At 42.1% G+C, this 27,562-nt stretch overlaps 1 protein-coding gene across 3 annotated transcripts in view; it reads right to left on the reverse strand.

Moving 5' to 3' along the window:
- Positions 1 to 2,048: 2,048 nt before the first annotated feature.
- Positions 2,049 to 27,562, reverse strand: part of ABCD2 (ATP binding cassette subfamily D member 2) — a 100,482-nt gene continuing 74,968 nt past the window's right edge. For 2 of the 3 annotated variants that reach the window (XM_067563992.1, XM_067563988.1), the window contains exons 7-10: positions 18,803 to 18,948; positions 9,747 to 9,831; positions 6,794 to 6,919; positions 2,049 to 3,038 (exon numbers count right to left, since the gene is read on the reverse strand). In XM_067563992.1, coding sequence (XP_067420093.1) covers positions 2,828 to 3,038; positions 6,794 to 6,919; positions 9,747 to 9,831; positions 18,803 to 18,948 — 568 coding nt within the window. In that variant the 3' untranslated portion in view covers positions 2,049 to 2,827. Of the gene's footprint in view, positions 3,039 to 6,793; positions 6,920 to 9,746; positions 9,832 to 18,802; positions 18,949 to 23,903; positions 24,002 to 27,562 lie in introns of those variants that run through there. The other variant, XM_067563989.1, reaches the window with a different exon arrangement.

Consider the following 27,562-nt stretch of genomic DNA (forward strand, 5'->3'; position numbering starts at 1 on the left):
TTTTACCGGTCAACCCCATGTACGTGGGAAGCATGCCTAGGGCAGCACTATGTATTACAGTGGTATAACGCAGAAATACACTGGCCTTTTCCCTTTTCAAAAGTCAGTTTTCTCAGGTTATGCTTATTTGTAACAAAGATTTTCTCTAAGCATTTTCATAAATTTTTCTTTGAAGACAAGAGGAATGAAAGCTAGCCTTTTTGGGAAGAGAGGTGCAGAGAAGCTTGTAAATTAAAATGCACGCACGTCCTCAGCCAAGTCAGTGACCTGCATTCTTTGCTTTACACCACAACATGTAATTATGTTAGGTACTTAATTTCCTATTTCTTTTCAAATGTTCTCGGGGGCATTCCATTCCATTCTGTTGCGCTGAGACATCTCAGTGGATTGTCTGAGGATACCCCTAATGAGACCAGCAAACAACTGATACAAGGGTAGATACAAGATTCCTTTTAGGAATAAGGGAGATAAAGGGACTGAGCTGCACAGACTAAGGGCCAGGTTCATACCAGGGTCTGGTACAGTCCTTGGTGGAGATCTCTGGGAGCAGAAAGCCCAGAAAGGAGAGAGAGGAAAAAAAGTCCAGTGATTAGGGTGCTAGCCAGGAACTTTGGAGAGCTGGGTTCAAGTCCCTGCTTGCCCCACCCTTCCTTTGGGACCTTAAGCAAATCACATTGTCTTTTTGTAAGATGTACTTCTCCACTGAACAGGATGTTGTGAGGCTAAGTATGCATCAGAGTGTGAGTGGCTCAGATGCTACAATCTCTAGGTACAGATAAGTGTCTGCTAGATGGCTGCACTGCCACAAAACAACAGCCTCTCTTGAACTGTGAAAACTGAGTGATGCTTACCAGAAAGGGGACACAGTCGGGCTGGTTCTGGAGTCATCTCTGAGCACTAGCAGGTGATACAGCTGACCTCCTGACAGAAACCCCAACTAAGGGCAGCAGCAAAGATATCATCTACATCAACCAGCTGACGTTTTGAAGTCTGCTCTAGTGTAAGTATATTGAGCATCCTTCTCTGCAACTAATGTCAATGCAACTCTAGCATGAAATACTGCATAGAAGAGCCAGCAGTCAGTACAGCTAAGCAAATGGCCTAAAACCTCTCCCTTAGCCTTAACACATCTCTTGTGTTTTGCAACTGAGCTTTGTCAGCCTGAAAAGTACTAGCCACACAGCAATCCCCTAGGAATTAACTCTTTTTCTTTTAAGTAAAACAGACCCACCAAACTTCAGATCCACTTCCTCTCTGCTTGGCCTCTCGTTTGTTCAAAGCAGCCTAAACACTTTCAAAAGCATTCTCTTCTTGTTCTACCTTCCAGAGCTGTCCATGAGTGGGCCTGTCATACCAGAAGGGAAAGGGATAGTTGCACATTTCTGGACTGCAGTCTCTTCATACTATCTCATCTACCCATGTGCCGCTGCCAAGTAAAATAACGGGATGCAGCAAACCTTTTATCTAGAAGGGAGGCACTGGAACTCAGGAGCACTTCAAATCCATTCCCATCGCTCACACTGACTCACTGTCATGTTTGGCCTTGGGCGAGGTGCTAAGAAGGTCAACGTTTTCAGAAGGATGCTGCACTTGAGGCACCTTGAGGCTGACTGCCAGCGGTTCAGAGCAGCCACAGCTGGTAAAAAAAGAGAGGTGCACACACAGTTAGAGACTTCTGAAAACGTGGCTGCAAACTTGTGCGTTCTCCCATTGGTAAGTGAGGATAGCAATGTTTACCCACCTTCCTGAGGGGCTGTGAGCTTTGACTGATGGTTACACAGTGCTTTAACATTTTAAAGAATTCTGTAATTGCTGGGCATTTTTATCCTCAAGGTGGTAACTCATGAAAACTAAGAAGTGTATTAATAAAAATACCTAGATCATCAGTCAATCACGAAGTACCTTACACTGGTGAGCAAGTACCATTGTCCTTTTTACAGACAGGGAAACTGAGGCAGGGAGGGGTAGTGACTTGCTTCAGGTCACAGAAGGTCAGAGGCAGAGCCAAGAACAGAACTCCAACTAATCTCCTGACTCAGGATCCCAGTGCCCTACCGACATACCAAAGCACACTGTATAACGGGCATACATAATCTCTTGGAAGGTTACTAGGAGTTAACGTACGTCACAAGGAAAAAGGGCTTCTGAAACTATGCATTGTGGCACACTGTACTGTACATGTGTATTATATATCTTGTTAAATCCCTATTAATTGGTTGACAGTTGGATTGGTGTGGTTATGACAGTTATCTTCTGGGCTGCCTGTCATGTTATTTCCTATGGAAATACAGCTAACAACATGCATATGGCCCAACTGAGGAATAGATCAGTTTTATGTGGACAGAAAAAAAAAGGTTTCCTTATACCCAAATTAGGTTTTTGCATGCATTTGCATACTCACCCAAAGCGTGGCTTGTGTTGCTCCATGACTGAGTTACATGCCAGTTTTGCTGTGTTTAGCAGGCATATCATATGTACATGGCAATTTAGCATGAGAGCACATTCTGCGCGTCAACTTCCAAGTAAGAATTCACCTAGCAAATCTAACCATGGTGGTAACTTTCTGCAGTGAATTGGGCTTTCACTATGAATTACTGTAAGCTGTCATGACTAATCTTTTACACAGTGCATTTGCTGATCTACTTTTCAGGGTTCAAAATACTTTCTTCCTTAATACTAAAAAGCTAAAATCTTATACAGGACTATTTTTTTTGCTGACTTACATTTCTCTAGGCCTACCACAATGCATGCAAACAAGTGTCTTTACATTCAGAAAACTTTTAACTAAAAAATAAAAATAAAAAATATCAAACATAAATTAAGATATTTATTCCTCTTTATCCATTGTTTTAAGCACTGAATCTTCTCCCAAAATTTTGCAAAGTTCATTCAGTCTCTGCTGCATTTTAGGAATTCCTGCAAGCTGGGATTCTAGTCTTTGTTTTTCCTCACTGAGTGATAAGCGGATAGCAGTGTCCAATTGTTCAAAACGCCAGCCTCCTTCTCCATCAAACTGCAACAAGTGAGTGTGGTATTTCCTGCAGAAGAATTTAAAGTATTAGTAATGGCTTTTGCGACATCTTTATAAGCTAGATATGAGATTCCTGAGTGTTAACTGGGTTAAGGAAGGTTTTGAGCAAGGCTCTTATTTTGTATCAAACATCTTCAACACTGCAATATCACCACTGCTGAGAACTGGCCATTTTTAGAGTCACCGGGGAAAGCTTTTAAAAGCGAGTAAGTGACATGGAAGCTTAAGTCCCATTTTCAAAAAAAGACTTCAGCACTTCGCAGCCTAGGTCTCATTAAAAGTCATTGGGACTTACCCTAAGGCCTTTCCTACATAGGGATTCATCAGTTACTGGCCAGCAGCCTATGTAGCTGCATGGGCGCTGAACCCTGAGTGCAGACAATGACAAGCAGCGGCTTGCAGCAAATGAGCCCCCTGTGCCTGCCCTCTCAGAACTCCCTGCTGAGGCGGTGCTCGTGGGCACCCTCAGTTGGGCTGTTGGGGTGCCACCCCAGGGCCCTCTGCTTCAGGGGGTGGAGGTGGCTGTTTCCTACTTCCTGGTTGCCCAATGAGGAATGGTAATGGTGGCTGAGGCTGCCTCCCCTTCAGCCTCCCTAACAGCAGCTGCCAGGCAAGACCCCTGTTTCTTCAGATACTTTAACAGCATCAGCAGCTGGGTCTCCTTGTCCACAGGGGAATAGCATCAGGGAGCCCCTTTCCTGGCCACATTAATCGAAGCAGCCAAGATCACTACATCTCCTCAACCACCCAAGGAAAAGGGCTGGGAGACGCTCCTTCTCTTCTGCCCACCCACCTGAAGAGACTCAGCAGCTGCTCTCCACAGGCACTTACCTGAGCAGATTGCCTCATGCTGCAGGGAATCCACTTCACACAAGAACATCACAGATGTCCTCACACAACTCCACAGCTATGGGACCACTATCCAAGCCCCATCCCCCATTTATATAAAATGGCCCCTTCCACTCCATGGAATGGAGAGAGCATATAGGCCCATTAATTTTATTTATGTTACTTTCTACGTGACATTATATCTTCCTACCAGAAGATCCATAGGTCCCTATTTTGCAGGATGGGGTGCAGCAGAATACTGTTGGTGAGACTGTTTTTATCTTAAGTTACATGACAGTTTTCCTGAATTTCAAGCCCTGACTGTAAGGTTTGCTTGTCCAAACACTCCAGTCCTACAGCATTACTTGATTTGCAAGTGGTGAAAAAAAATCTGCACAGGTGTCAGACTTTTCAATCAGTGGTCGGGTGTGTGCTCAAAGAAATATTACAAGATGTGCATGGGGGCTTTTTCAAGACACATACAGACACTTAAAAGACTGGGGGGGGGAGGAGGACTCCAACAGATGTGCTGTTACGAGCTGGGTAACTGATAGTGAAGTTTATTGACATCGAGCTACATCACAAGTGGTGTTTATAAAAAGGTATGCAATTCCATAAAGGGATAATTTAATAAACTTCCACAATTTATGACATAATCAGCAAATAAGATGTAATTGTATCCTTATAAGTACCAGTTCACACACATTGTTCTGTATAACACAGATTGCTTAACCAATCCTTTGACATCCTCTCCCAAAGTCACAATCAGAAAGAAGATACTGTCCTGAGAAGAAAATAGTCTGAGATGGCTGATTATTGCTGTTTGGGAGAGCAGCCAATCTGCTGCATGAAACATAAAACATATTGCCCAGTGCTGTCCTTGAGGAGAACATTTCATAATCTGATCTTCAGTCTCTGCACTGCAAAACCTAGGGAGTGTGGCTGATGGCCGGCTTCCCCCAGTGGATCTCGTGCTTCACTCCCATTGGGGGCCAGGAAGGTGCCCGTCACCCCGTCTTCCCTGGGGGAGGAGAGGGAGGGACCCAGGCCCACCCGCTCCTCCGGGCCCCAGCCCAGGGGCCCTATGATCAGCAGCTGTAGACTGCTGGCTCTGTACTTTGAAGCCGCAGTCTCTTCCCCTGGGCTACTTTCCCTCCTCAGTCTTTCTGGCCTCTCCGGCCCTATGTCCTTGCCGCCCCTTCCTGGGCTCAGTACCTCCTTTTGGGGTTCCTCTGCTCTCCCCCACTTCGCTTCTCCGATCTGCCACTCCACTCCACACAGCACAACACCTCTGCTTCCTCCAACTTGTGCACTGTGAGTTTGGGGGGGGGGGCGGAGCCCTTTTATGGAGCACCAGCTGATGCCTAATTGGCCTCAGCTGGCTCCTAATTGCCCCCTCATGACTTCAGTTAGGCTGCAGGGAATAAAGCCCTGATCATCCTGGGGCTGATATACCTCCCTTTGCCCACTCTCCTGCTGCCCTCTGCCCTTGATATATCACAGGAGGCATAGCTGAGTTGAAGACGTTTTAAGTCTCTCTCTCAGAAATTGGTACTTTCTTCTTCCCATTCAAAACCAACAACATCATCTCCACACCTCCACCTGCACAGTGTATATATTCCCCACAAGTATATGAAATTATCAGATCAGTTGATAATTTTGATAAACAAATGGAGATTACAGGAGGAAATGCAAACATGATCAGCATAATTCTCTGAAAACAAGTAAAAACCATGGGAACATAGGCCTCCAAAGACCTTCAATCCAAACCAATATGTGGAACCTCCCTCTGGGTTCTCACTCTCTCGTGGGCTAGACCTCCTGTGCTTAATAAACTACTTACTTTCTTGTCCAGTGGTTTTAAAATAATCTTGACCCTTTTTATATTTAAATAGATTTTTTTATTTTTAAATGTAATCTAATCACTTTTAAAAATAAGTGGAATATGGGAGCTAAGCATCTGGGTGGCAAATATCTATTTTTCCAGATTTCCTGTCATTTGAGCTTCTTTCATAATTTAGGCCTCAATCGTACACATGCTTTACTTTCTGTTCTGTGACTAGTCTCACTGGCTAGGGAAGAATACTGCAGAAGCAATTCTTTTCCCCAGAGTAGCTAAGGGAATGGTACAGTGATACAGCATATTTCAGCTGTGATGTCAAGTCGGTAAAAGGCCTTTTGTCACCGAATAAAAAAAGAATGTGACAGTGGAGCACTTGGATTTTAAAGCTATTGTTCCCCTTTAGGAAAACAGATTTGTGCTTTTTTGCTTTCTTTGAATTGAACATTTGTACGTGTCTGACTACTTGACATGCTCTACAAAAATATTTCCTATGCTGGGATCTTCTATAATTGCTACTGCCTAATTTAGGAAGGTCTCTCTCACTAATATTTTTCTTTGTATAAACCACCTGATTTGTAAATATGAAATATAACTTTTCTGCTTGGTGGTGCACTTACTGAGAGGTAAAGAACACTACAAGATGAGAATGCATAATTGATGCTAAAAATGATGGGTCTCTTCCTCCTTGTGAAAGAAAAAGGAGGAGATTATCATGGTGACATACTGGCCATCTTCCTCTCCCAAGCAATGGACAACCTGCCTGAGAAGTAGCCATTCTATTTATCTTTTCCCTTCATGTTTACAGAATAATATGGTGATATTTGTTGCAGCTCTGACATGATGTATTAATTAACTGGCTTGTTGCTATTAAGAGTAAAAAACTCAAATGCATTTAAAAATAAATAGGTGTACAAAAAAAAAAAATCAATGCTAAATGCAGTTACATGTCTATTATTGTAGTCAAGTTATCTTATAAGGAATGTAGATATTGATTTAACAAGTGTACTGGAACACAGAAGAAAAAGCCAGTCTATCGTCTGGTAGAAAGCTAAAAATACCCACCCCCATTATAAGTACTTGGATGTACTCACCAAAGAGAAGGCCTGTGTGTGATAGAAAGCAAGGATATCCCAGCACCTTTTGCAGCTTGGAATATCTTTCCTTCAACATCAATGCTTACAGCACTCGTGCATTCATCCAACAATGCATATTTTGGTCTTTCAAAAGAAAAGAAAACGTGTTACTCATTTAGTTTTTGGACAATGTTCCTATGCACTGGACACATGCGTATGATGCTTAATTTAAAGAACAGAGCTGATACTCGTTGTTGGGCGAGATTACTGGTTTTCAAAGACCATTGTGACTCACCTAGTGCTGTGAACTGGTACCCAACACTGCAATGGCCCCAGTCCTCACTCTGGGAAAACTACCTTTGTCTTTAATTATATCCCACTAGTGCATGGGGGTAGAGTAGGGGTCACTTTACATGTAGATCAGTGAGAAGTTTGCAAATGCTGCATGACATCAACAGAAGCTCAGAAGTACTAATAAAAATACATAAAAAATCCTAACCTAGGAGTCCAGTTTGATGAAGCAGTGATAATACCCTGCCCTGCCATTCAAGAGACCTGGGTTCAATCCCAGATCACAGGCTCATACGCCACAGGCCACAATGGAAGAAAACAATGCCTGAAGAAAGGAAATGCTTTGCGCTGCCTAAAGGGCTGACAAAGGAGCATAGTAGGCAGCTACTCAAAGTTGGTTTATGTTAAATTACACATGTGAGGCTTATTTAATACCTTAGAACTACTACACTACTTCCTTTGGAATGGAATAGATAGATTACCCTAGAACAGAATTATCAGACAGAGAATAACATAATATGTTGGAGTCAACTCTGCTTTTGAAAGGGAAATTATGCCTCACCAATCTGTTAGAATTCTCTCAAGGGGTCAACAAGCACGTGGACAAGGGTGATTCAGAAGATATAGTGTATTGGACTTTCAGAAAGCCTATGACAAGGTCCCTCACCAAAGGCTTTTAAGCAAAGTAAGCAGTCATTTGATAAGAGGGAAGGTTCTCTCATGGAACAGTAACTGGGTAGGAACAAATGGTCAGTTTTCACAATGGAGAAAGGTAAATAGTGGGGTAAATCTAGGGATCTGTACTGGGACCAGCACTGTTCAACATATTCATAAATGATCTGGAAAAGAAGGTGAACAGTGAGGTGGCAAAGTTTGCAGGCGATACAAAACTACTCAAGATAGTGAAGAATTACACAGGGTTCTCACTAAACTGGACGACTGGGTGACAAAATGGCAGATGATATTCAGGATCAATATGTGCACAGTAATGCACATTGGAAAAATAATCCCAACTATACATACAAAATGATGTGGTCTAAATTAGCTGTTACCACTCAAAGAGATGTTGGCATCATCGTGGATAGTTCTCTGAAAACATCCACTCAGTGTGCAATGGCACTCAAAAAAATGAACAGAATGTTAGGAACCGTTAGGAAAAGGATATATCAGAAGACAGTAAATATCATAATGACACTATAGAAATGTATGGTTTGCCCACACCTTGAATACTGCATGTAGTTCTGGTCAACTCATCTCAAAAAAGTTATACTAGAATTGCAAAAGGTACAGAGAAAGGCAACCAAAATGACTAGGGGTACGGAACAGCTTCCACATAAGGAGAGATTAAAAAAAGACTAGGATTGTTCAATTTAGAAGAGAGAGGACCAAACGGGGATATTATACAGGTGTATAAAAACATGAGTGGTGTGGAGAGAGTGAATAGGGAAGTGTTATTTACCCCTTCACAAAACAGAAGAACCAGGGGTCACCTGATTAAATTAAAAGGCAGCAGTTTCAAAACAAACAAAAGGAAATGCTTCTTCACGCAACACACAATCAGCCATAGCGCTCGTTACCATGAGATATTGTGAAGACCAAAAGTATTCAGGGTTCAGAAAAGGATGAGATAAGTTCATGGAGCATAGGTCAATAAATGGCTATTAGCCAAGATGGTCACAGACGCATACCCATGCTCCGTGTGTCGCTGAACTTCCAAACTGCCAAAAGCTGGGGCTGGATGAGAGAGGATGAAACTGCGCTTTTCTGTTCATTCTCTTTGAAGCATCTGGTACGTGCCACTCAGAGAGACGATACTGGGCTATATGGACCACTGATCTGACCCAGTGTGGCTGTTCTTACGTTCTTATTAGATAAAATACCAAGCAGGCAATCTAGGTTTGAATCCCATGCTGGCACTGTTATTTGGTATATGTCTGTACAGCACCTAGCACAATAGGGCCCAGACCCGGCTGGCTTCTAGGCACTACTGCAATATAAGGCCAATGTCTACACTAGCAAGCTTACGGGGCACAGCTGTACCAATACAACTGCACCACTGTAAAAGCGCTTGTATAGCTGCTCTATACTGATAGGAGAGAGCACTCCTGCTAACACAATAAAATCACCTCAATGACTGGTGGTAGCTATGTCAGCGAGAGAAACTCTCCTGCCAACATAGCATTCTGCAGAGTCGCCGCCGTCAGATCAACTTATCTAGATCGACTGAGCGATCAGTGAAGACCCGCTCAGTCGATCCAAAAATTGACATTATTAATCCACCCCCGCAAGTTGCGTAGTGCTGCGTCGACTGGAACACGGTTCCTGTCGGCACAGTGCAGTGAAGACGGCGTGCAGAAGAGAAGCACAGAAGTCGATGGGAGTTACACAAGTTCTTTGCGTACTTTGCATAACTTCCGTCGACTGCTGCCAAATCGCGGAGTTAAGTGTAGACTAAGCCAAAGAAAGTAATGTCTGGAAAAAGCAATGCTTTGTCACTAAAAGCAACATCACCCAAACTAAAAAACTGAACTCATACACATGGGCCTCTTATAAACAGTGAAGTCTCTTTTCCTGTGCAGCTGCCTGCAATATTATATGGAGTTTAAAGACTGTCACTGCTCAAACTATCATCACAAGCCTCCAAAGCTTGGCTGTCTGAAGAGCAAGTGAATACACTTACTTATGATAAAACATGCGAGCCATGCCCATCCTCTGCTTTTCTCCTCCTGATAAGACATCCTTCCAGTCCATCACAGCATCCCAGCCTTCAAAAAGATACAAACAAAACAGAGAACTACAATGTATGTATGTAAACTGGAGACGTGTTATGTCCCTGCATGTCATTAATCCTCAATTCAAAGCAGAAAGAAAATTCCCAGTGGTGTGGGAGAGGAGGTAAATCAAGGCACTGAGTAAAATTTTCAAAAGTGCCTAAGACACTTATGATCATAAATCCCCTAGATTCTCAATTACAGTAGGCTCCTAAATCCCACACCACTTCTGAAAATGGGATTTGGCTCCTAAGTCACTTATGCACTTCTGAAAATTTTATACATCACCTCTTTGAGAAATGTATTTTTTTCAGCTGTATAAATCTATTTGTGTTTTTTTCCTGGCATGTTTATCCCATAAGAGAGTTTGCAACTCTTTCTTAAAAGTTGGATAGGAATTTTAAAAAAAAAATCAACTTACAGGAAAAAGAGAAAGGAAATTTAAGAAAACAAATGAGAATTCAATGAGTAAAAATATGAAACCATAACAGTTACAGAGAGACTCCCTTACTATTGCAGGTAATCATGATGTCCACTCAGATTTTTGGTGACCCTGTTGGAAATGTCATGCACACACATGCCTCTGCAACTGTGAATGTAGACTGGGCGCACAAATGGGCAGCTAGCCGAAGATGGATAACTGTGCAGCATGCATGCACATGCAGATTTTTTGCATGAAAACCTCTGCATCCCTTTAATAAAAAAAGTGATTCACAACTTCTATAAAACTTGACACACTGTTTATATAGTTAGATTTTTCCCTTAAATATTTCTTTTACCATCTGTCACGCTGGCTGGATTGGGAGGGGAGGGGAAGGGATTAATTATATTTTTTTAACATCAATACCTCAGAATCATAGTAATTCATGTGAGATATGCCATGTCAGATACCGTTAGAAAGGCTATAATGTGCTAAGTAAGATGATAATGTTTATGTTCATGTGTTGTGTGTGTAATGGAAGTTATAGATATGTTTTTATCTGTATTTCACACTGTACTGTGTTTCTGGGTGACATCCCAGACAGGATGGCTGCAGCACTAGCTTGCTTAATGGTCCATTAAGGAAACTGACAGGTACAATGGGCCCAGGGGGAGAAGCCAGGGATATACCTGATGAGACACCAATCACTCATGTGACCCTGGACTCCATCTTATACCTGTAAATTTCCACAAGCAACATGGCAAAGGCCAAAGGACATAAAAGGCAGCTGCACCACATCCATTTTGTCTTCAGTCTACCTCTGGTTCAACTCATCTACAACTAAACTGAAGCTGTGAAACAAAAGGACTGAGACCCATCCAGGTACTGGATGTATACCAGAGGGACTGTACAAGCCTGCAAATTCTGCAATTATATTAGAAACCTGATATATATGGACTTTCAAATCAATTGTATTTGTCTGATTGCTTTAATCCTTTAACATGTGTCAATGTTTGTTTCTTTCTTTTTATAATAAACCTTTAGTTTTAGTTACTAAAGGATTGGCTGGCAGTGTGGTATTTTGGGTAAGATCCAAACTTATATTTATCTGGTACTGTGGCTGACCCTTTGGGGTCAGGAGAAATGTTTTTGGAAAAGAGCATAAAGTTTTAAATAACTGATCTCTTTACTGGACCTAGTGGCCAATTGGGAGCCAGAGACTGAAATGCAGTAAAGGGGGCTGTGTATATTTTTATTTTGGCTTCTTGATAAGCAGTGTGGGGAATCAGAAGCACTGTTTGTGGCTGGTTGGGAAGTCTGACTTCAGTGTCACCCACCAGGGTTGGGAGAATCTGCTCTCCTTTTACAGCCTGCCCTGACCTTAGCATTTTCAGGTGGCTACCCTAGGCATGGACGGGTCACACCATCTCTTCCTCATAGAAAAATCCCATGGGGGTGGAAAAAAATATTCAAATGCATTTTATTTACTAATCTTATTATTGTGGAGTTGTGTTAATGTCAGTTATTATGGCATGATTCACTCTGACATAATACAGGTTACCTTATTAAAATAATTTTTAATAAAATTAAGCTAGATAGAACAAATCAAAACAAAAAATTATTTTTAAAAGAGAAACCGAACCTGGGGAACTAGGGTAAGCACATTTCTTCCCATCAATCATTTACTGAGGAGAGAGACAGACAGTCTGACAGATGGGGGAGGGGGTGGAAGAGGAGGAGGATACATTTCCAGATCAACCCAACAGCACTGTAACTAGAGGAAGAAAGAGACCAACAAAGATCATTTGCTGCTTCCGCTGTCTGCTCCAAAACCAACAGTCGCCAGATGAGACCGTAAACAAGGTAAAGCAAGCAAGTTAGGCTGCATCATTTCTTGGCTTTAGTCTATGATTAGATAAGTGCAGGCAGGGTTTGGCAAGGGTGCTGTAGACTTGGGGCTACACAATGTTGGAATTATGCCAGGGCCCACCAGCGCTGTGCCTTTGTAATTGAAGAAGCCTCAGTAAGTCTCCTGATGGGAGGTCAAGCTAAATGAAAGTGGGAATCAGTAATGCTGGCAGCTGAATTCCTAGAATTTTCTGTCTGCCAGATTGGAAAACAGTAACACAGTGACATTATTCATACATGTACATGATGGAAATATACAACTTTTTCAGTCCTAGATTCTATTATTCTTTAGAATTACATTTGACTCAAATCTGGAGGATCTATCTGGCTCTCAGAACAGGGGGTGTAAATTGCTTCCCATCAGTTGATTTCCTATTGAGAAAGTTGCTTAATTGTCTCCCAAATGAGTTAACATTTGGGTGAATTCTGTCACGGGTGATAACTGCATGGAGAGACTCTTTGTGACAGAGTGTCACAGGTGCTATGACCCAGCACATCACAGAGATGGAGTGCTATTCTGCAGACTCACCCCAGCAGACAGATGCCATGGGTCTGGTGAGCTCTAACACAGAGGAAAAGAAGTTTTGGCCTGTCTTTTTAAGACAAAGGGAACTGGGGTAGGGACAGAGGGTAGTAGGCATGCAAACAGCTAAACTCTGGAAGTAGCTTAGGCTGATGTTTTTATTCTTTTTTTAATGTTAAGAATAAAGGAAACCCCAGGAACGTATTGGGATGAATGTTCTGGATCCAAAGTGGTCTGTGTGCGCGCGCATGTGCTGAGTGGGAAACTGCGCCCACCTACAGCCTATCCCAGATATGGTACAAGAGTGGTGGAAGGCAAAAAGGAGGAAAGATTACGGGAAAATGGAGGGAACATGACCTGTTTAGTAAATTTCTCCTATAGTCCCCTCCAAAAGTAGACGTGGCCTCCGTTTATCAGGGTAAAATGGCCAGGTTTGTGTCCACTTTAACTTATATTTTAGCCTTATTCTAGCATTTTAGCTTGTTTCCACTGCCCTATTTGCTCTAATGCCTTCCTCTTCCATCCCTTCCATCAGACTTAGGGCAGCTCTACACTACCACTTAAACTGATATAACTTATATCACTCAGGGGTGTGAAAAAGCCATCCCCTGAGCAACGCAAGTTACAGCCACCTAAGCTTTGTCCACACTGGCACTATGTCGGTGGGAGATGCTCTCCTGCTGACATAGCTTCCGTCTCTTGTGGAGATGGAGTCATCATGCCGACAGGAAAGAGCTTTCCCGTCAGCAGACAGTGCCTTTGCCAGATATGTTACAGCGGCACAGCTGCTCCGATGTAGCACTTCTAGTGTAGACTAGCCCTGAGAACCATAAGAATTTAATAATGATTAGGAAGGGAACATAATTTAAATGTTACCCCTGGGCTAAATTTAAAATGAAGGCTAATTTCCAATGCTGTCATATCTTCCTCTGAACAGTTAGTGTAGCTTGTAATAAACCAACTTCAGAGTTTATATTTACAGTTACAACTGCACATGGATCTATCCTTTGCACTTATATAGTACCTTTCAGCAAAGGATCTCAGTGCTTTGCAGACTTCAATAAAAGTCCAACAAACACCCTGTGACACAGCCAATTATTATACTCATTTTACAGATGAGGAAACTAAGGCAGAGAGGTTAAGGACCAGACCTTACACTTTCCCTTGGTCTCTGATTACACAACACCGGTGTAAAGAATACTGAATATCACACACACATTCATTTTACAAATGAGGGGGGAAAATTCTCACCAAAATTGTTTGTGAAAGGAGGACTGTGGGATTTTAGAATGGATACAGAGACATTTCACAGTTAAAAAGTTGGTTCAGTCACAGGACAGAATATATGTAACAAAGCTATCACACAAAACAAAAAAAATCAGACCATCAGAATGGCACACATTTAACAGCCAGTGGTGCTCTTGGCCAGAGTATCATAAGTGGAAGCTCATGTCTAAACTGCTGTAGATTTGATTGCACCACCAATTCAGTTCCTTATACAGGCTCCTGGATCATTCCCTCCCGCTTTCAAGAACAAAAAGTGGGCACTTGCGGCTGCAGCAAGGTACATCCCATGAGTCCCATCTACATGGAAGGGATGGTGTTCTGCGACTGCGAAATGGTCAATAGACAGTTGCATATCCTTTTGAAACACTGAAAAATAGACAAATTGGCACACAGAGCTCATGAGGGTCAGTGGCGGTGCAGCTTCATTGGCAAAAGCATAAACCTACAGAACTGAAGTTACCAGTCTATGAACACTTTGGCGCATCGGCCATATCTATCTGTGTGTCTGTACAGTGCTGAGGTCAGTGGGAACCAAGTCCTGACAAGGCTCCTAAAGCTACCGCAATGCAAAATGGTAATCATCCAGCGTGCTGCAAAGTCATGAACTAATTCCACTTGCTCAGTAGTGCATCAGTGCCGGAACCAGCAGGACTGGCCGCAAACACAAGACAGGTTACAACAGCTGTCTGGGGATTTTATCGTGTGACAAGCTGATCAGTGTGCCTCAGGCTGCAGTGCCACTGACAGGTGCTAAATACGTACACAGTTTGACGCAGGAGGCGGAAACTGCATTTTCTAAACTAAAGCTCCACAGGCCCATAGTTACCTTTTTATTTTTTTTTATTTTTTTATTTTACTCTAGATTACGGGCCCTGTCTTTTCAGCATCAGATGCTGACCGTGGCTTTATTTGTTATTTCTAATATATTTTATGTTTCTATTCATTTATTTGATTAAATCGGCCAGCATCCTGAGCGCCTTGACAGCGTGGTGGTGTGGGCTTTATAAACCAAAACAATATTAGGTTCCCCTAGTTGAGTAGGACAGTTTATCATTCAAGTCCTTTTTGCGCATCGTGGACCAAATCCAGTGGTGGTATAAGTTAACTGCTGTAAGCTGGTTAGGAAACAAAGGTAAGTGACCTGATGTGTGAGGCAAACCTACAGCCAGACCAGGGCTGCTCACCCAGCTGTCCTGACTCTTTCCTCCAACAGAGCCTGCAGTGACTTATCACTAAGTGAGCTGCAGCAACCTATCCCTGAGCAAGACTGGGGTCAGATGACCCCTAGGCATGGTATGGAAAACAATAATGGGGGATGCAAATCCAGCCCCTAGCATAAGGGAGCGCACCTCACATTGGAAATTGTCTGCTGATGCCAGAGCTGAACTTTGGCTTAGAAATTATAGGAATCAATCAGCATAAATTCAATTGTTGGGGAGGGAAAGGCCTGCTTTTTCTTGTATCCACTGGTTAGCTGCTTCTCCTGTCACATCCTCCTTCTGCCCCCATGAAGAGTAAGTTACATGTGGTTAGTACATCTATTGAATACCAAATCTCGGCAAGTCACTTCTCTCTCTCTTACACCCACTTTGACCCATTTTAGGCCAAAACTTAGCCCCAGTGCAGTCACTGGAACGTCTGCTGTTGGCTACAGTGGGAGTAGGAATTGGGCCCTTCTGAACAATTTACGTCCAGTGTTCAACTTGCATCACGACTGAGCTTGGTCCAAAGACTTCCACAGCAGTTTCTGTGGGTCAGATTTTGATTATATTTGTACTGATGTAAATCTGAAGTAACTCTACTGGAGACAGTGGAATTATTCTGGTACAATGAGATCAGGAATCAGGCTTGCTTACTCCAGACTGTATTTGGCTCTCTCAACCCAGCCCCTAGGGAGTGAAGCACAAAGCCTTATTATGTGTACTCAGCAATCACAGATGATTAAAATATAGACAGACTGTAAAGTCCTCAGGACACAAACCTAACAGAGACATAATACAGCAAGGGATGTGAAACAAAGAGAGTGGGACATGAAGGACAAGAGGATCAACAGTAACAAATCATGAGAAATGCTGTCTGTTATAGATATACATCTTGCTCCTTTCTTAAAAAACAATAAAAATCTGTACATTATTTAAATAACTTGCAGGTATTCCACAGGATTTACTAGAAATTGGTTAAACCAATAATGGTTACACTGAGGGCCTGTTGGGTATCGTGAAGTATATTTTTTAAAAGGTGTATAATGTCTATTAACATGTACATATGCCAACTGTATGTAGTGAATATAAAAGTAAACATATTTTGAATGCATCCTTCTTCTGCATTCTTTGTATGTTGTTCGTCTTGTGAAGAGGAAGGAAGGGGGAAAATGGCACAAACAAGTTGAGAGTCTATCATGGCTCTGACCTTTTTGCTGTTATGTTGTAACCCGCTCCTAGTCCCTTTGTCTGCTTTTGTCTTTTTAGATTGCAAACTCTCTGGGGCAGGGACTTTTCTTACCATGTGTTTGTGCAGCACCTTGTGCAGTGAGACCCTGACACTAGCTGGGGCCTCTGAGTACTCCCACAATACAACTAATAATAATATTGTCATTTGAATTATTTTATAAAGCATGTATTAAAATCTGAGGCCACAATGCCACGCAGGAGAACAGGAATGGAGGGCAGTGATAAAAGGCTGACTGAAAGCCCTCCAGTCTCAGAAACAAAAGACCAAGACCTTGATTGTGGGCCTTCCACTTGGCAGTACATAGCACTAGCTATAGGCAGTGTCTGCTCCTTAGGTGGGGCACTGTAACTGCCTTTATCTTTATGGTTTATTACAATAATCGGTAACCCCACTAACCCCTTCCCCTCCCCCCAAACACACACACATTTTTTTGTGTCCTGTAACTGCACAAGTGTGAATGGGCCACTCCATTTAGATGGTCCCTTAGAACATCTGCTACCTATGCTAAACAATCTGTTCTACTTTGTATTTAGCTGTAAGGCTGAGTAACCTTCCAGACCTGAAAAAGAGCTCTGTGTAAGCCTGAAAGCTTGTCTCTCTCACCAACAGAACTTGGTCCAAAAAAAGATACTCTCTCACCCACCTTGTCTCTCTACCTAGCTGCATGTGTTCACTTATAGAGCAGCAAGCCATTCATAGGCTACTGATGCATGTTTCAGGTGGCTGAAACCCTCGTGCTTTGCCATGGACCTCAGGAAAGCACTGACAGCCTATACCACACAGTGGTTTATTGCTATTATAGATGCTTGATATGAAATGTTTTTTCTCTTTTAAAAAATATTTCTAAAGCTGCTATTTGAAATGTCTGTAACATGTCCTTCCACTATGAAAAATAGTTCATAGTGGAAAGATAGCATAAAAAAGCAGGGGAAAACAGAGCCATTCTTCCTATTCAGTTCTGATGACATTTATTGTGTTTTGTTTTGGGTTTATTTTGACATTACTTCCTCCCCACCTTATCCCCAGGGCTCATTTTGCTGCTGCCCATAACAGCCACAGCTTAGCTGCTTTGACTGCTGCTGTTTTGGGTCCAACCTTCCGTTACAGAAGCTAATTTGAGACTATTAATAGTTATAATTTTTAATTCTCAATTCCTTTGACTTTTCTGCATCTACCTCTGGCTAACAGATTTCGTCTTGTGTGTGTTATATTAACAGGTGTGAATGTTTAATGTTAATGGAGATAAAAATCAATTTAATTGACTATGATTTTATATTCTCGTATTTATCTGAACAGGGCAGTGTCCCAATAACCCAAAAGGCAGAACCATCATGGCTTCTAGGTCACCCAACCATTAAATTCTTCAGGTGAGAAATATTAAGCTAGGTAAAAATATGAGTGCAGGATTGAGGGATGGGGAAAACGGGATAGGTACAGAAAATATCATTACACACATGGACATAAGTAATTACTAATGTTACACTCCCGACAACAATTACTACCCACACTCCACAGTACCACAAAAAGTCACCAGTACGATGTTTTTCGGAAAGAAACCAATATCCTGGTCTTTTAACAGAATAATGGACTCCCATGCAGGAACTGGAATGCAAAAGTGGCTTTGAGATTCCTACTGCCTGAGCCATCAGGGATGAACTATGCTGAGGGAATGACACATTTGGTCTCCAAGAGAAGAATGTGAATTACTGCACCTAAAGTACCTCCTCCTAAAGAAGCAGCACCAACAGCTGCACAGCCTGCCCTCCTACAGCCTCCTTCTGGGTATCTTTCTGCTTTTTAAATGCTAGTAATTCTGTAACAAATCAATTACTAAATTGCAAGGGAGGTAAAGTCAAAACTACAAATAAATGACTGGTGGGACCAGAACTATGAAAATAATCTGCAGGAAAACACAACAGAACAAAAAACACACCGACATAAAATGCTCCAGCTCCCTAGATACAACAGGAGACATTCATATCTTGACATTTACTGCGCTAAGGTATTTACAGTGTTCCCTATTCTTCGAAGGAGGAATACTGGGAATGCCATGGTAACTTACACTGCAAGTGGCAAACATTATGGTTCTAAAGGACACTCACTGTAGTTTAGTTATTTTTAACTAGTTCAGTCTGGGGATGTTTGTCGAGAATAGTGCTTCAAATGTGTCTGCTTTGGTCAAAACCTTATAGGAGATATAACTGATAGTTGACAATGAATTTGCTTCTCCTCTCACTTGCATCTTGTAGAGTCAATGGAGCTGCAATGTTTTAAGACATGTGTGAGAAGGAGAATTAGGCCCAATATTTTCATAATATTACACTAACATCTATGCCTATGAGATGTTCAGTTATTTACATAAATATGGGACTTACCTCCTTCTCTTTGAACTATGTGATACAGATGAACAACGTGTAGGATACATTCCAGATCCTGGTCTTGGTATCCCTTTTCATGCATGTCGTCCACTGAGTCCGGATAAATGACTTGATCACGTAGTGTTCCAATGGACATGTAGGGCCTGTAAAACAACAAAAGGAAACTAGTAATCTAACATCAAGTCACTTTTCTGCCTTACTATTTAGTGCATCTTGCTGATGTTCTATGAGCGGTGTATAATGCCTTAAATACTGATTCTAAAACTGTAATTATCTGTGGATACACTGTGGGTGTATGTTTTTCTAAATTCACTCTGGGGACAATGCACTGTTTACATAAAGGCTGATTACAGTGCAGCAAGTTGGATAATATTAGCATGAAAACAACATGATAGTTAAAGCCGTATAAACATTCATTTCATGACTTAGTCGGAATCCTTTTATTTGAAGGGGGAAAAAAAAAAAAACCCAACAACCCAGCATACTGTTTTGTGTTTTGTTTTCAGATATTAAAATTTTAATTCAACATATACACACCAAAATGAAACTACAATAAAAACTTAGCAAGAGTGAAATTCTGTGCTGCCCCTCTTAGAAGTGCACCACAGAATTCACAGGCAAGGGGGAAGGTACCACAAAGCCACCTTTTCACCCTGCCCATCCTGAGGTGCTTTGGAGGATGGAGGGCAGCAGCAACAGGCATAGCTCAGACAGCTATGGAGAACTGAGTTAGAGCTGACTCTTTGGGGTAGCCTAGGACAGGCACCAGTGCTGCTCAATCTCTGCAATGCTGTGATCCCACTGCTGACACTCCATTTCCATTCCCTATACACCCCTAAGCCTGGACTTGTAAGGGGATCCTCAGAGGACAATCTTACAAGTGTCTCTGCAGTGCCTATATTGGGAGAAATCTACCCATGCCTGGATTACTGGCTTTTAGGTCCCCTTTGTGCTGCTCCTTCACTTTCATCAGGTATAAAGGAGCTGGAGTAGAGGTGAGGATCTCACCCCACATCATGGGTGTAGCTATGGGTGGGCTATGGCGCACCCAATTAGCACCCAGGCCCACCCAAATCTGAGCCAGTGTGCATGGCAAATTTAAGTACATTTATTAACAGGCTTTTAAAACATTTATTTATTTTAACCAAGCACCCTGAAAGGCAGCATCTCAGATATTGGACAAACACAATATTTTAAAAATATGTAGCAGACTTTGGCCAATCAAAGACAAAGTTACTGTGAAAATGTTTGGGTGCGATCTTCCCTCCTATGCAACAAATTATGGGCAAGCAGTATTTCACTGAAAGGTTGTGAGGCAGGTGGTGCAAATTTGTCATAAGTCCCAATCATTTCCATATACCAACTTTATTTTAAATGTACACAATGTGAGGAAATTTACAATCTAATATAAATTATTTGCTGTGACATACCTTTATTCATTGCCTGTCTGCTATAAGTTGGGGCCCACCCAAATTTCCATTCCTAGCTAGGTCTCTGCCTCACATGTACAAATACAACCATCAGATTTGTGTTCACTATGTCATTATTACAGTAACATTTGAAGACTAAAGGAAAATTACATAACACGCTGAAGGGATGCAAGTATTTTCTTATGACTTGTTTATTTTTGATTTCTCAGTGAGATATTCTTAAAACACCCATTCTGTTCTGGGGGCTGATTAAGGAAAGTACTTGTGCATGTGTCTAAGTTTAAGCACTAGATCAGTACTCTTGACCTCAGTGGGACTACTAATGTATTTAGAGTTAGGCATGTATTTAAGCACCTTCCTGAATCAGGCCTTAATTATTTATTACAGGTATCTGTAGAAGCCCCATCATTGTAGAATTTAGCTGCACTGTATGTTGCTTAGGAATGAACCAAAACACAATCCCATTTGGGGAAGGTTGCTTCTCTAGTTTTCTATATGGCAAATATTGATTTTTTTCCCCACCTTGGTAACTATGAAGAACAAGCTGATACAGCAGTATCAGTAGTAGCCCCAGTAGCCCCTTGCCACTCCCTTTCAGAAGCACAGCCAGAGATGATAACAGTGGCACAGTTCTAGGAACAGAGTTTAGTAGTTAACAAGAACTCCCCAAACAGCTGGGGTCCTGATCGTATTATACCTGCTCAGGTGCCTGAGGCCCAATCCTGCATCCACTTGGCCAGATCCTCCAGTGCACACTGGATTAAGTTAGTAAATGTAATTTTGCATTGTGGCATAGGTTCTGTTCTGGGGAACCCTCAGCGGGCTGTATTCACTGGCTTTGTGCTACCAGTGAATTGCAAGGCAGGTGGTTCAGAGGCCCAAGAGCTGATTTCAATGGTTGACAGATGAAATCTTTATTACTCTGTCTGTAATGAGTTCCTTAGTAGGTTGCCTTAGCACTGAGGTAAAGCTCATCTGCCTCTAGGTCCTGGAACCAACCTGGGCTCCATTCAAAAACATTTACTACCTTGTATAGACACTGGTGTCGATTAGATTGATATTTATTACCCAGATTGTCCTAGCAAATGCATTTGTAGAGGGCTCCTATTCTCCTTCCTGCCTATCACCAGCCTGCACTCTCTGGGATGCGGTTGACACACCCTGGGGGTGATCTATGGGATATTTGGGGGTGCAGGCAAAGCCAGTGCAGGATCTAGCCAGTTGTAAACACTGTCCCCCTGCATTCTGTGTAGAAATCCAGGAGGAAGTTGTTATAACTGGGAGCTTCATTAACTCCCTCTGGATCCTTTCTAGCTGCTGCTGATCATCTGCCGAAGTCAGTACGGCTCCTGTTAGAGCTGTGGTACCAGAGGCAAGAAGACCCAAAGGAGCAGTGAGGTGGGGCCAGCAGTGAGCTCCACGTAAACAGCTCTTGCCTCTGTGGATTGCTGTTACTGTTAGTTTTTCAGTGCTCAGAGATATGGGCAATCCCTTCTCTGCAGATTCCAGGTTCTGTGGGGCTGGCAGGTCTTACACAGGCAAACGCCATGGCCCCCACATCTCCTTTGAGGGGCAAGTTTACAGAAAGCTGCAAAGTTACTCCTGAAGAGTTTTTCTGTCTTCACGGCCTCCTCCCATGGGAGTCTTTTCAGGAGGGGGTGGTCTAACCCACTGATATTATGACACCGATCAGACCACATTGCAGGGTAAATGGAAGGAATTTCATGACACTGACAGTTATAGACTTACAGGACTAAGGCCCTGCATAGTTTTACATTTATTAGTGACATTGGCCTAGGCCTCAATTGCGTTTTCTGTAACAGTGCTGGCAATGGTGTTCTGTTTATGCTAGCACAGTGGTTCTCAAACTAAGTTGCAATCCTAAATGGGGTCATGCCATCAGCAGGTGGGATCACGGCCATCCCTCACGTGTGAAGGATGCCAGTTTGCTCTGCAGAGCGTGACCTCGCATGTAAGGTCACGATGCATGAAGGACACCATTTTTCTCTACAAAATGGCATCCTCCACACACAGTGTGACCTCACATGCATCATAAGTACAAGGTCATGCTGTGAGGACGACACCATTTTGTAGAGCAAAATGGCATCCCCGATGTGGCATGACCTTGCACACACCATATGTACGAGGTCACACTGTGGAGGAGGATGCCATTTTGCTCTGTGCTGTCTGAGGTCATGGGAGGAAATATGAAAATAATTCATTAAAATGAGATTGTGCTGGCAAAAAGTTTGGGAATCACTCTACTAGCATTTAGTGAAAGTTAAACTGCTTTCAGCACCAGCATTTTGGAGTGAGAGAGGCACAGAAATAGGAATTTCTGACAACCGTTCGGTCATTTTCCTACAAAACCATCTATGATACTTTCATCCTCTGGACTGACCGCTTAAACTCCCTCAGATTTCCACTACAACTTCAACAACTACCATCCATCCATTAAACTCTCTCTGGAACACTCCCACACTAGTATCAACTTCCTGGACATGACAATCAGCTTCAACAATGGAACCACATACAAGAAACCCACAGATCACCACAACTACATAGATCCCATAACCACCCCAGATACACAAAGAAATCTGTCGTCTCCAGCCAGGCACTCAGATACAACAGAATATGCTCTGAGAAGGAAGTCCCAGATATAAGTCTTAACACTTCAAAACCGCATTGACCATACAAGGACATTCCTCCAGAGAAGTAGCTCGTATCATAGAATGGGCCACACAAATATCCTGAGAGAACATGCTTCAATACAGAAATAACAGTCCCTAGCTGTCACCTACCACCCCACACTAGAGCCCATGGAAATATCAAACGATTACAACCTATTCTACAACCTATACCTGAACCCCCCCCCCACTTCTTGCCTTCAAACAACCCCCCAAATCCTCCAACCTCATCATGAGAAGCAAGCTGCCCACAAACCAGGACATACCAACTCAAAGCAGCACCAGATCCTGCCAGAACAACAGATGCAAAACCTGCAGACATATCTCCACTGCTACAATGATCAACACTCGCCACAATACACATTTCAAAATCCATTCATCCTACACATGCCTACCACAATATGTGGTATACCTCATCCAGTGCACTAAATACCCCCAATAACATTTGTGTGTGTGAAATCAGACAGACAATCACTATGCTCTCCAATGAACTCACACAGGAAAATGATAAAAAGACAAAAACACCTTATACACCTTTGGATGAACACTTTTCTCAAAGTGGTCATTCTATATCTGATCTATCAATCCTCATGCCCAAAGGAAACCTGCACAACACTTTAAAAAGACAAGCCTGGGAGTTTAAATTCATTACTCTGCTAGACATAAAAAATCATGGACTGAACAAAGACACTGGATTTATGGCTTCTTATTACAATCTGTGTAATAAATAAACCCACTAACCCCATCTTTTTGTCCTATAAGTACAGAGGTGTTAATGGGCCACTCTACCTCCAATGGTCCCTTACAATATGTGCTAACTACTTACACCGAACAATCTGTCCCAGCTTGCATTTTGCTGTGATGTTGGAAGTTCCTTTCCCAGATCTGATGAAGAACTTGGTGAGAGAGACAAGCTTTCGAGTCACACGAACAGAAGTTGGTCCAATAAAAGATATTACCTCACCCACCTTGTCTCTCACCATCCCAAAGCAGTTTATGGAATTATTTTACCCACTCCGGAAATGAAGCAGTCTCTGGGGTTGAATGCAGCAACAGTATCAGGGCACAGCAGCTGAACCCTACGTTTAGATCAGGATGTGAATAAGAAAACTGTAATTAATTGAAACTGCAGGGAAGATTTAGGTAGGTAGAATGTAATTACTCAAACTATAATTTGGCTAGGACATTGGGGATAATATTCTACTCTTGCAAATAATGCCAAGGGATCTTTAATGACCACAAGCTCTCAGGGCCTCAGTTTTAACTTACACCTGAATGACTGCACTCCCATGCTAGTAAGAGGCTCATTTGGTATTGACTCAGAATGAAGACTGCCACTCACTGAATCACCAATATCACTTTCAGTAGCTACTGGATTTTCCTTGATGGCCTCCCATCTAAATACTCAACTAGCGAACACATCTCACTCTTCTTGGCTAGTAATATCTGACAAGAACAAATCTTGTGGCAGTATAGCTGCAAATGTAAGTTACCAAAAGTACAAAGAGAGAAAGGATGGTCCAGTGAGTTGGTGGGCTACAATCTGAGATTTAGAAGTCCCCAGTTCCATTCCCTACTCCATCACAATCTTCCTGTGTGCCCTTGGGCAACTCACTTAGCCTTTCTGTGCCTCTGTTTCCCATCTATAAAATGGGAATAGCAGCGCTGCCCTCCCGCACAGGAGCATTGTGAAGATAAATATACCAAAGACTGTGAGGTGCTAAAAAACCATGGTGATGGGAGCCATATAAGTATCATAGCTAGATGCCATGTAGTGAGAGGCACATGCTGACTGGGTATTAGTGATAGTTAACCTCTCATTTTAGCTAGTCCTCATAGTAAAAAGGGAAGTTTATGTGGAATTCTATTCATAGAATTATAGAAATGTAGGCCTGGAAGGAACTTCGAGAACTCTGCTAGTCCAACACCCTCCACTAAGTAAAGACCAAATACACCTAGACCATCCTTGACAGGCGTTTGTCTAACCTGGTCTTCAAAATCTCCAGTGATGGGGATTCCACAACCTTCCTTTGAAGTCTGTTCCAGTGCTAAATCATCATTACAGTTGAAAAGCTTTTCCTGATACCTTAACTAAGTCTGTCTTGCTGCAGATTAAGCTCATTACTTAATGTCCTACCTTCGTCCAGTGGACATGGAGAATAACTGATCACCCCTCTTCTTTATAACAACCCTTAATGTATTCGAAGACTTATCAAGTCACCCTCAGACTTCTTTTCGCAAGACTAAACATGCCCAGTTTTTTCCCCTCATAGGTCAGATTTTTTTAAATCTTTTATCATTTTTGTTGCTCTCCTCTGGATTCTCTCCAATTTGTCCACATTTTTCTTAAAGTGTGGCACCAGCACTGGATTCCAGCAGAGGCCTCACTAGAGCTAAGCAGAGAGGGATAATTATCTTTCGTGCCTTACATATAACATTACTGCACCCCAGGCTGATATTAGCCTTTTTCACAGTTGCATCATGCTGTTAACACACTATTATTTATGGGATCTTCTTCAATATTTTTTTTTAAAATTATGCTATCCATTTCTTTGACAGGGTAACAAGCCTTGTGGATGGGGGGAGGCAGTAGATGTGGTATATCTTGACTTTAGTAAGGCTTTTGATACTGTCTCGCATGACCTTCTCTTAAACAAACAAGAGAAACACAACCTAGATGGAGCTACTATAAGGTGGGTGCAAAACTGGTTGGAAAACCATTCCCAGAGAATAGTTATCAACGGTTCACAGTCAAGCTGGAAGGGCATAACGAGTGGGGTTCTGCCAGGATCAGTTCTGGGTCTGTTCAATATTTTTATCAATGATTTAGATAATAGCATAGAGAGTACACTTAAGTTTGCAGATGATACCAAGCTGGGAGGGGTTGCAAGTGCTTTGGAGGATAGGGTTATAATTCAAAATGATGTGGAAAAACTGGAGAATTGGTCTGAGGTAAATAGGATGAAGTTCAATAAGGACAAATTCAAAGTACTCCACTTAGGAAGGAACAAGCAGTTGCACATGTACAAAATGGGAAATGACTGCCTAGGAAGGAGTACTGCAGAAAGGGATCTGGGGGTGATAGTGGACCACAAGCATAGAGTCAACAGTGTAATGCTGTTGCAAAAAAAGCAAACGTGATACTGGGATATATTAGCAGGAGTGTTGTAAGAAAGACACAAGTAGTAATTCTTCCGCTCTACTCCGCGCTGATTAGGCCTCAACTGGAGTAGTGTCCAGTTCTGGGTGCCACATATCAGGAAAGATGTGGACAAATTGGAGAGAGTCCAGAGAAGAGCAACAAAAATAATTAAAAGTCTAGAAAACATGACCTATGAGGCAAGACTGAAAGAACTGGGTTTGTTTAGCCTGGAGAAGACAGAGGGGACATGATAACAGCTTTCAAGTACATAAAAAGGTTGTTACAAGGAGGAGGGAGAAAAATTGTTCCTCTTAACCGCTGAGGACAGGACAAGAAGCAATAGGCTTAAATTGCAGCAAGGGAGGTTTAGGTTAGGCAGTTTTCCCTAATGTTCAACTGTCAGGGTGGTTAATCACTGGAATAAATTGCCTACGGAAGTTGTGGAATCTCCATCACCAGAGATTTTTAAGATCAGGGTAGACAAACCTGTCAGGGATGGTCTAGATATTATTTGATCCTGCCATGAGTGCAGGGCACTGGACTAGATGACCTCTTGGGATCCCTTCCATCCCTATGATTAATCTGAGGAAGCTTGTGTTTTATTTTATGGCACATTTCTGACTTTCACCTGGTTTAGTAGAGTCTCAGGGCTTCTATCAGGCAGCATATTTTCATGAATTGGTATTTTCTCAGTCTGATTTTTGGTTCTGCTATGTCAATCATTTCTAGTTTGTCCATTCATTGCTTTTTTCTGCAGACTAGAGAACGGTAGCTTTTCAGTTTTACTGTATAACCTGGGAATTGTCCCTAAAGCATGGGATTTCACTTACTACGTGAGTTTTAAAGAAAGATGATACCAACACACATTCCATGCCAGGACACTGTGGACTCAAAACATCTACGGTCTAAGTTTTACACTATGCATGAAGGTGATGAAATCTTAAGAGAGGGGACACGATGAGGAAGGACAAAAGATGCAGCAGCACGATTACATGACTATTCAATTTAGACATCTTCATTCTGTTGTGTGTTTTTTTAAATACTGCTTGCATTACTGTTATGCACAGCTCAGAAAGACATGTTGTAATGGCTATTCATCTCTCTAGTCACAGGGTTAGCATGTAGCTGCTGTGTTGTGAACAAGATGATGAGTTTACCAGAAAAAAGGAGTAATGCTGGTCCACAAGTATAATAGGAGAAAATCTTGGTGCTCCATTCAGACTGTACTAGCATTTGCTAAGTCACTGTCCTGAATTGTGGAGGATCATATTAGCACAGGCATTATCAGGATAGCTGGTGAGGATAACCTATGCTTGAATGCCTGGAAATTCCTATTCCAAACTAGAAAAAATAATTCATATCTACAACACAGCAATTAAAAATACTACCTGAATTTATTCAGGTTGTTTTGTTTTGTTTTGCATGGAAGTTCAAAACAGTTTAAGGTAAACTGTGCTTATAGAATGGATTAAGAATTCTAAACAACCATAATTTTACT

This window comes from Emydura macquarii, unplaced genomic scaffold (genome assembly GCF_026122565.2).
Source record: "Emydura macquarii macquarii isolate MOO-44397 ecotype Brisbane River unplaced genomic scaffold, CSIRO-AGI_Emac_v2 contig_2636, whole genome shotgun sequence".
Classification (NCBI taxonomy): domain Eukaryota; kingdom Metazoa; phylum Chordata; order Testudines; family Chelidae; genus Emydura; species Emydura macquarii.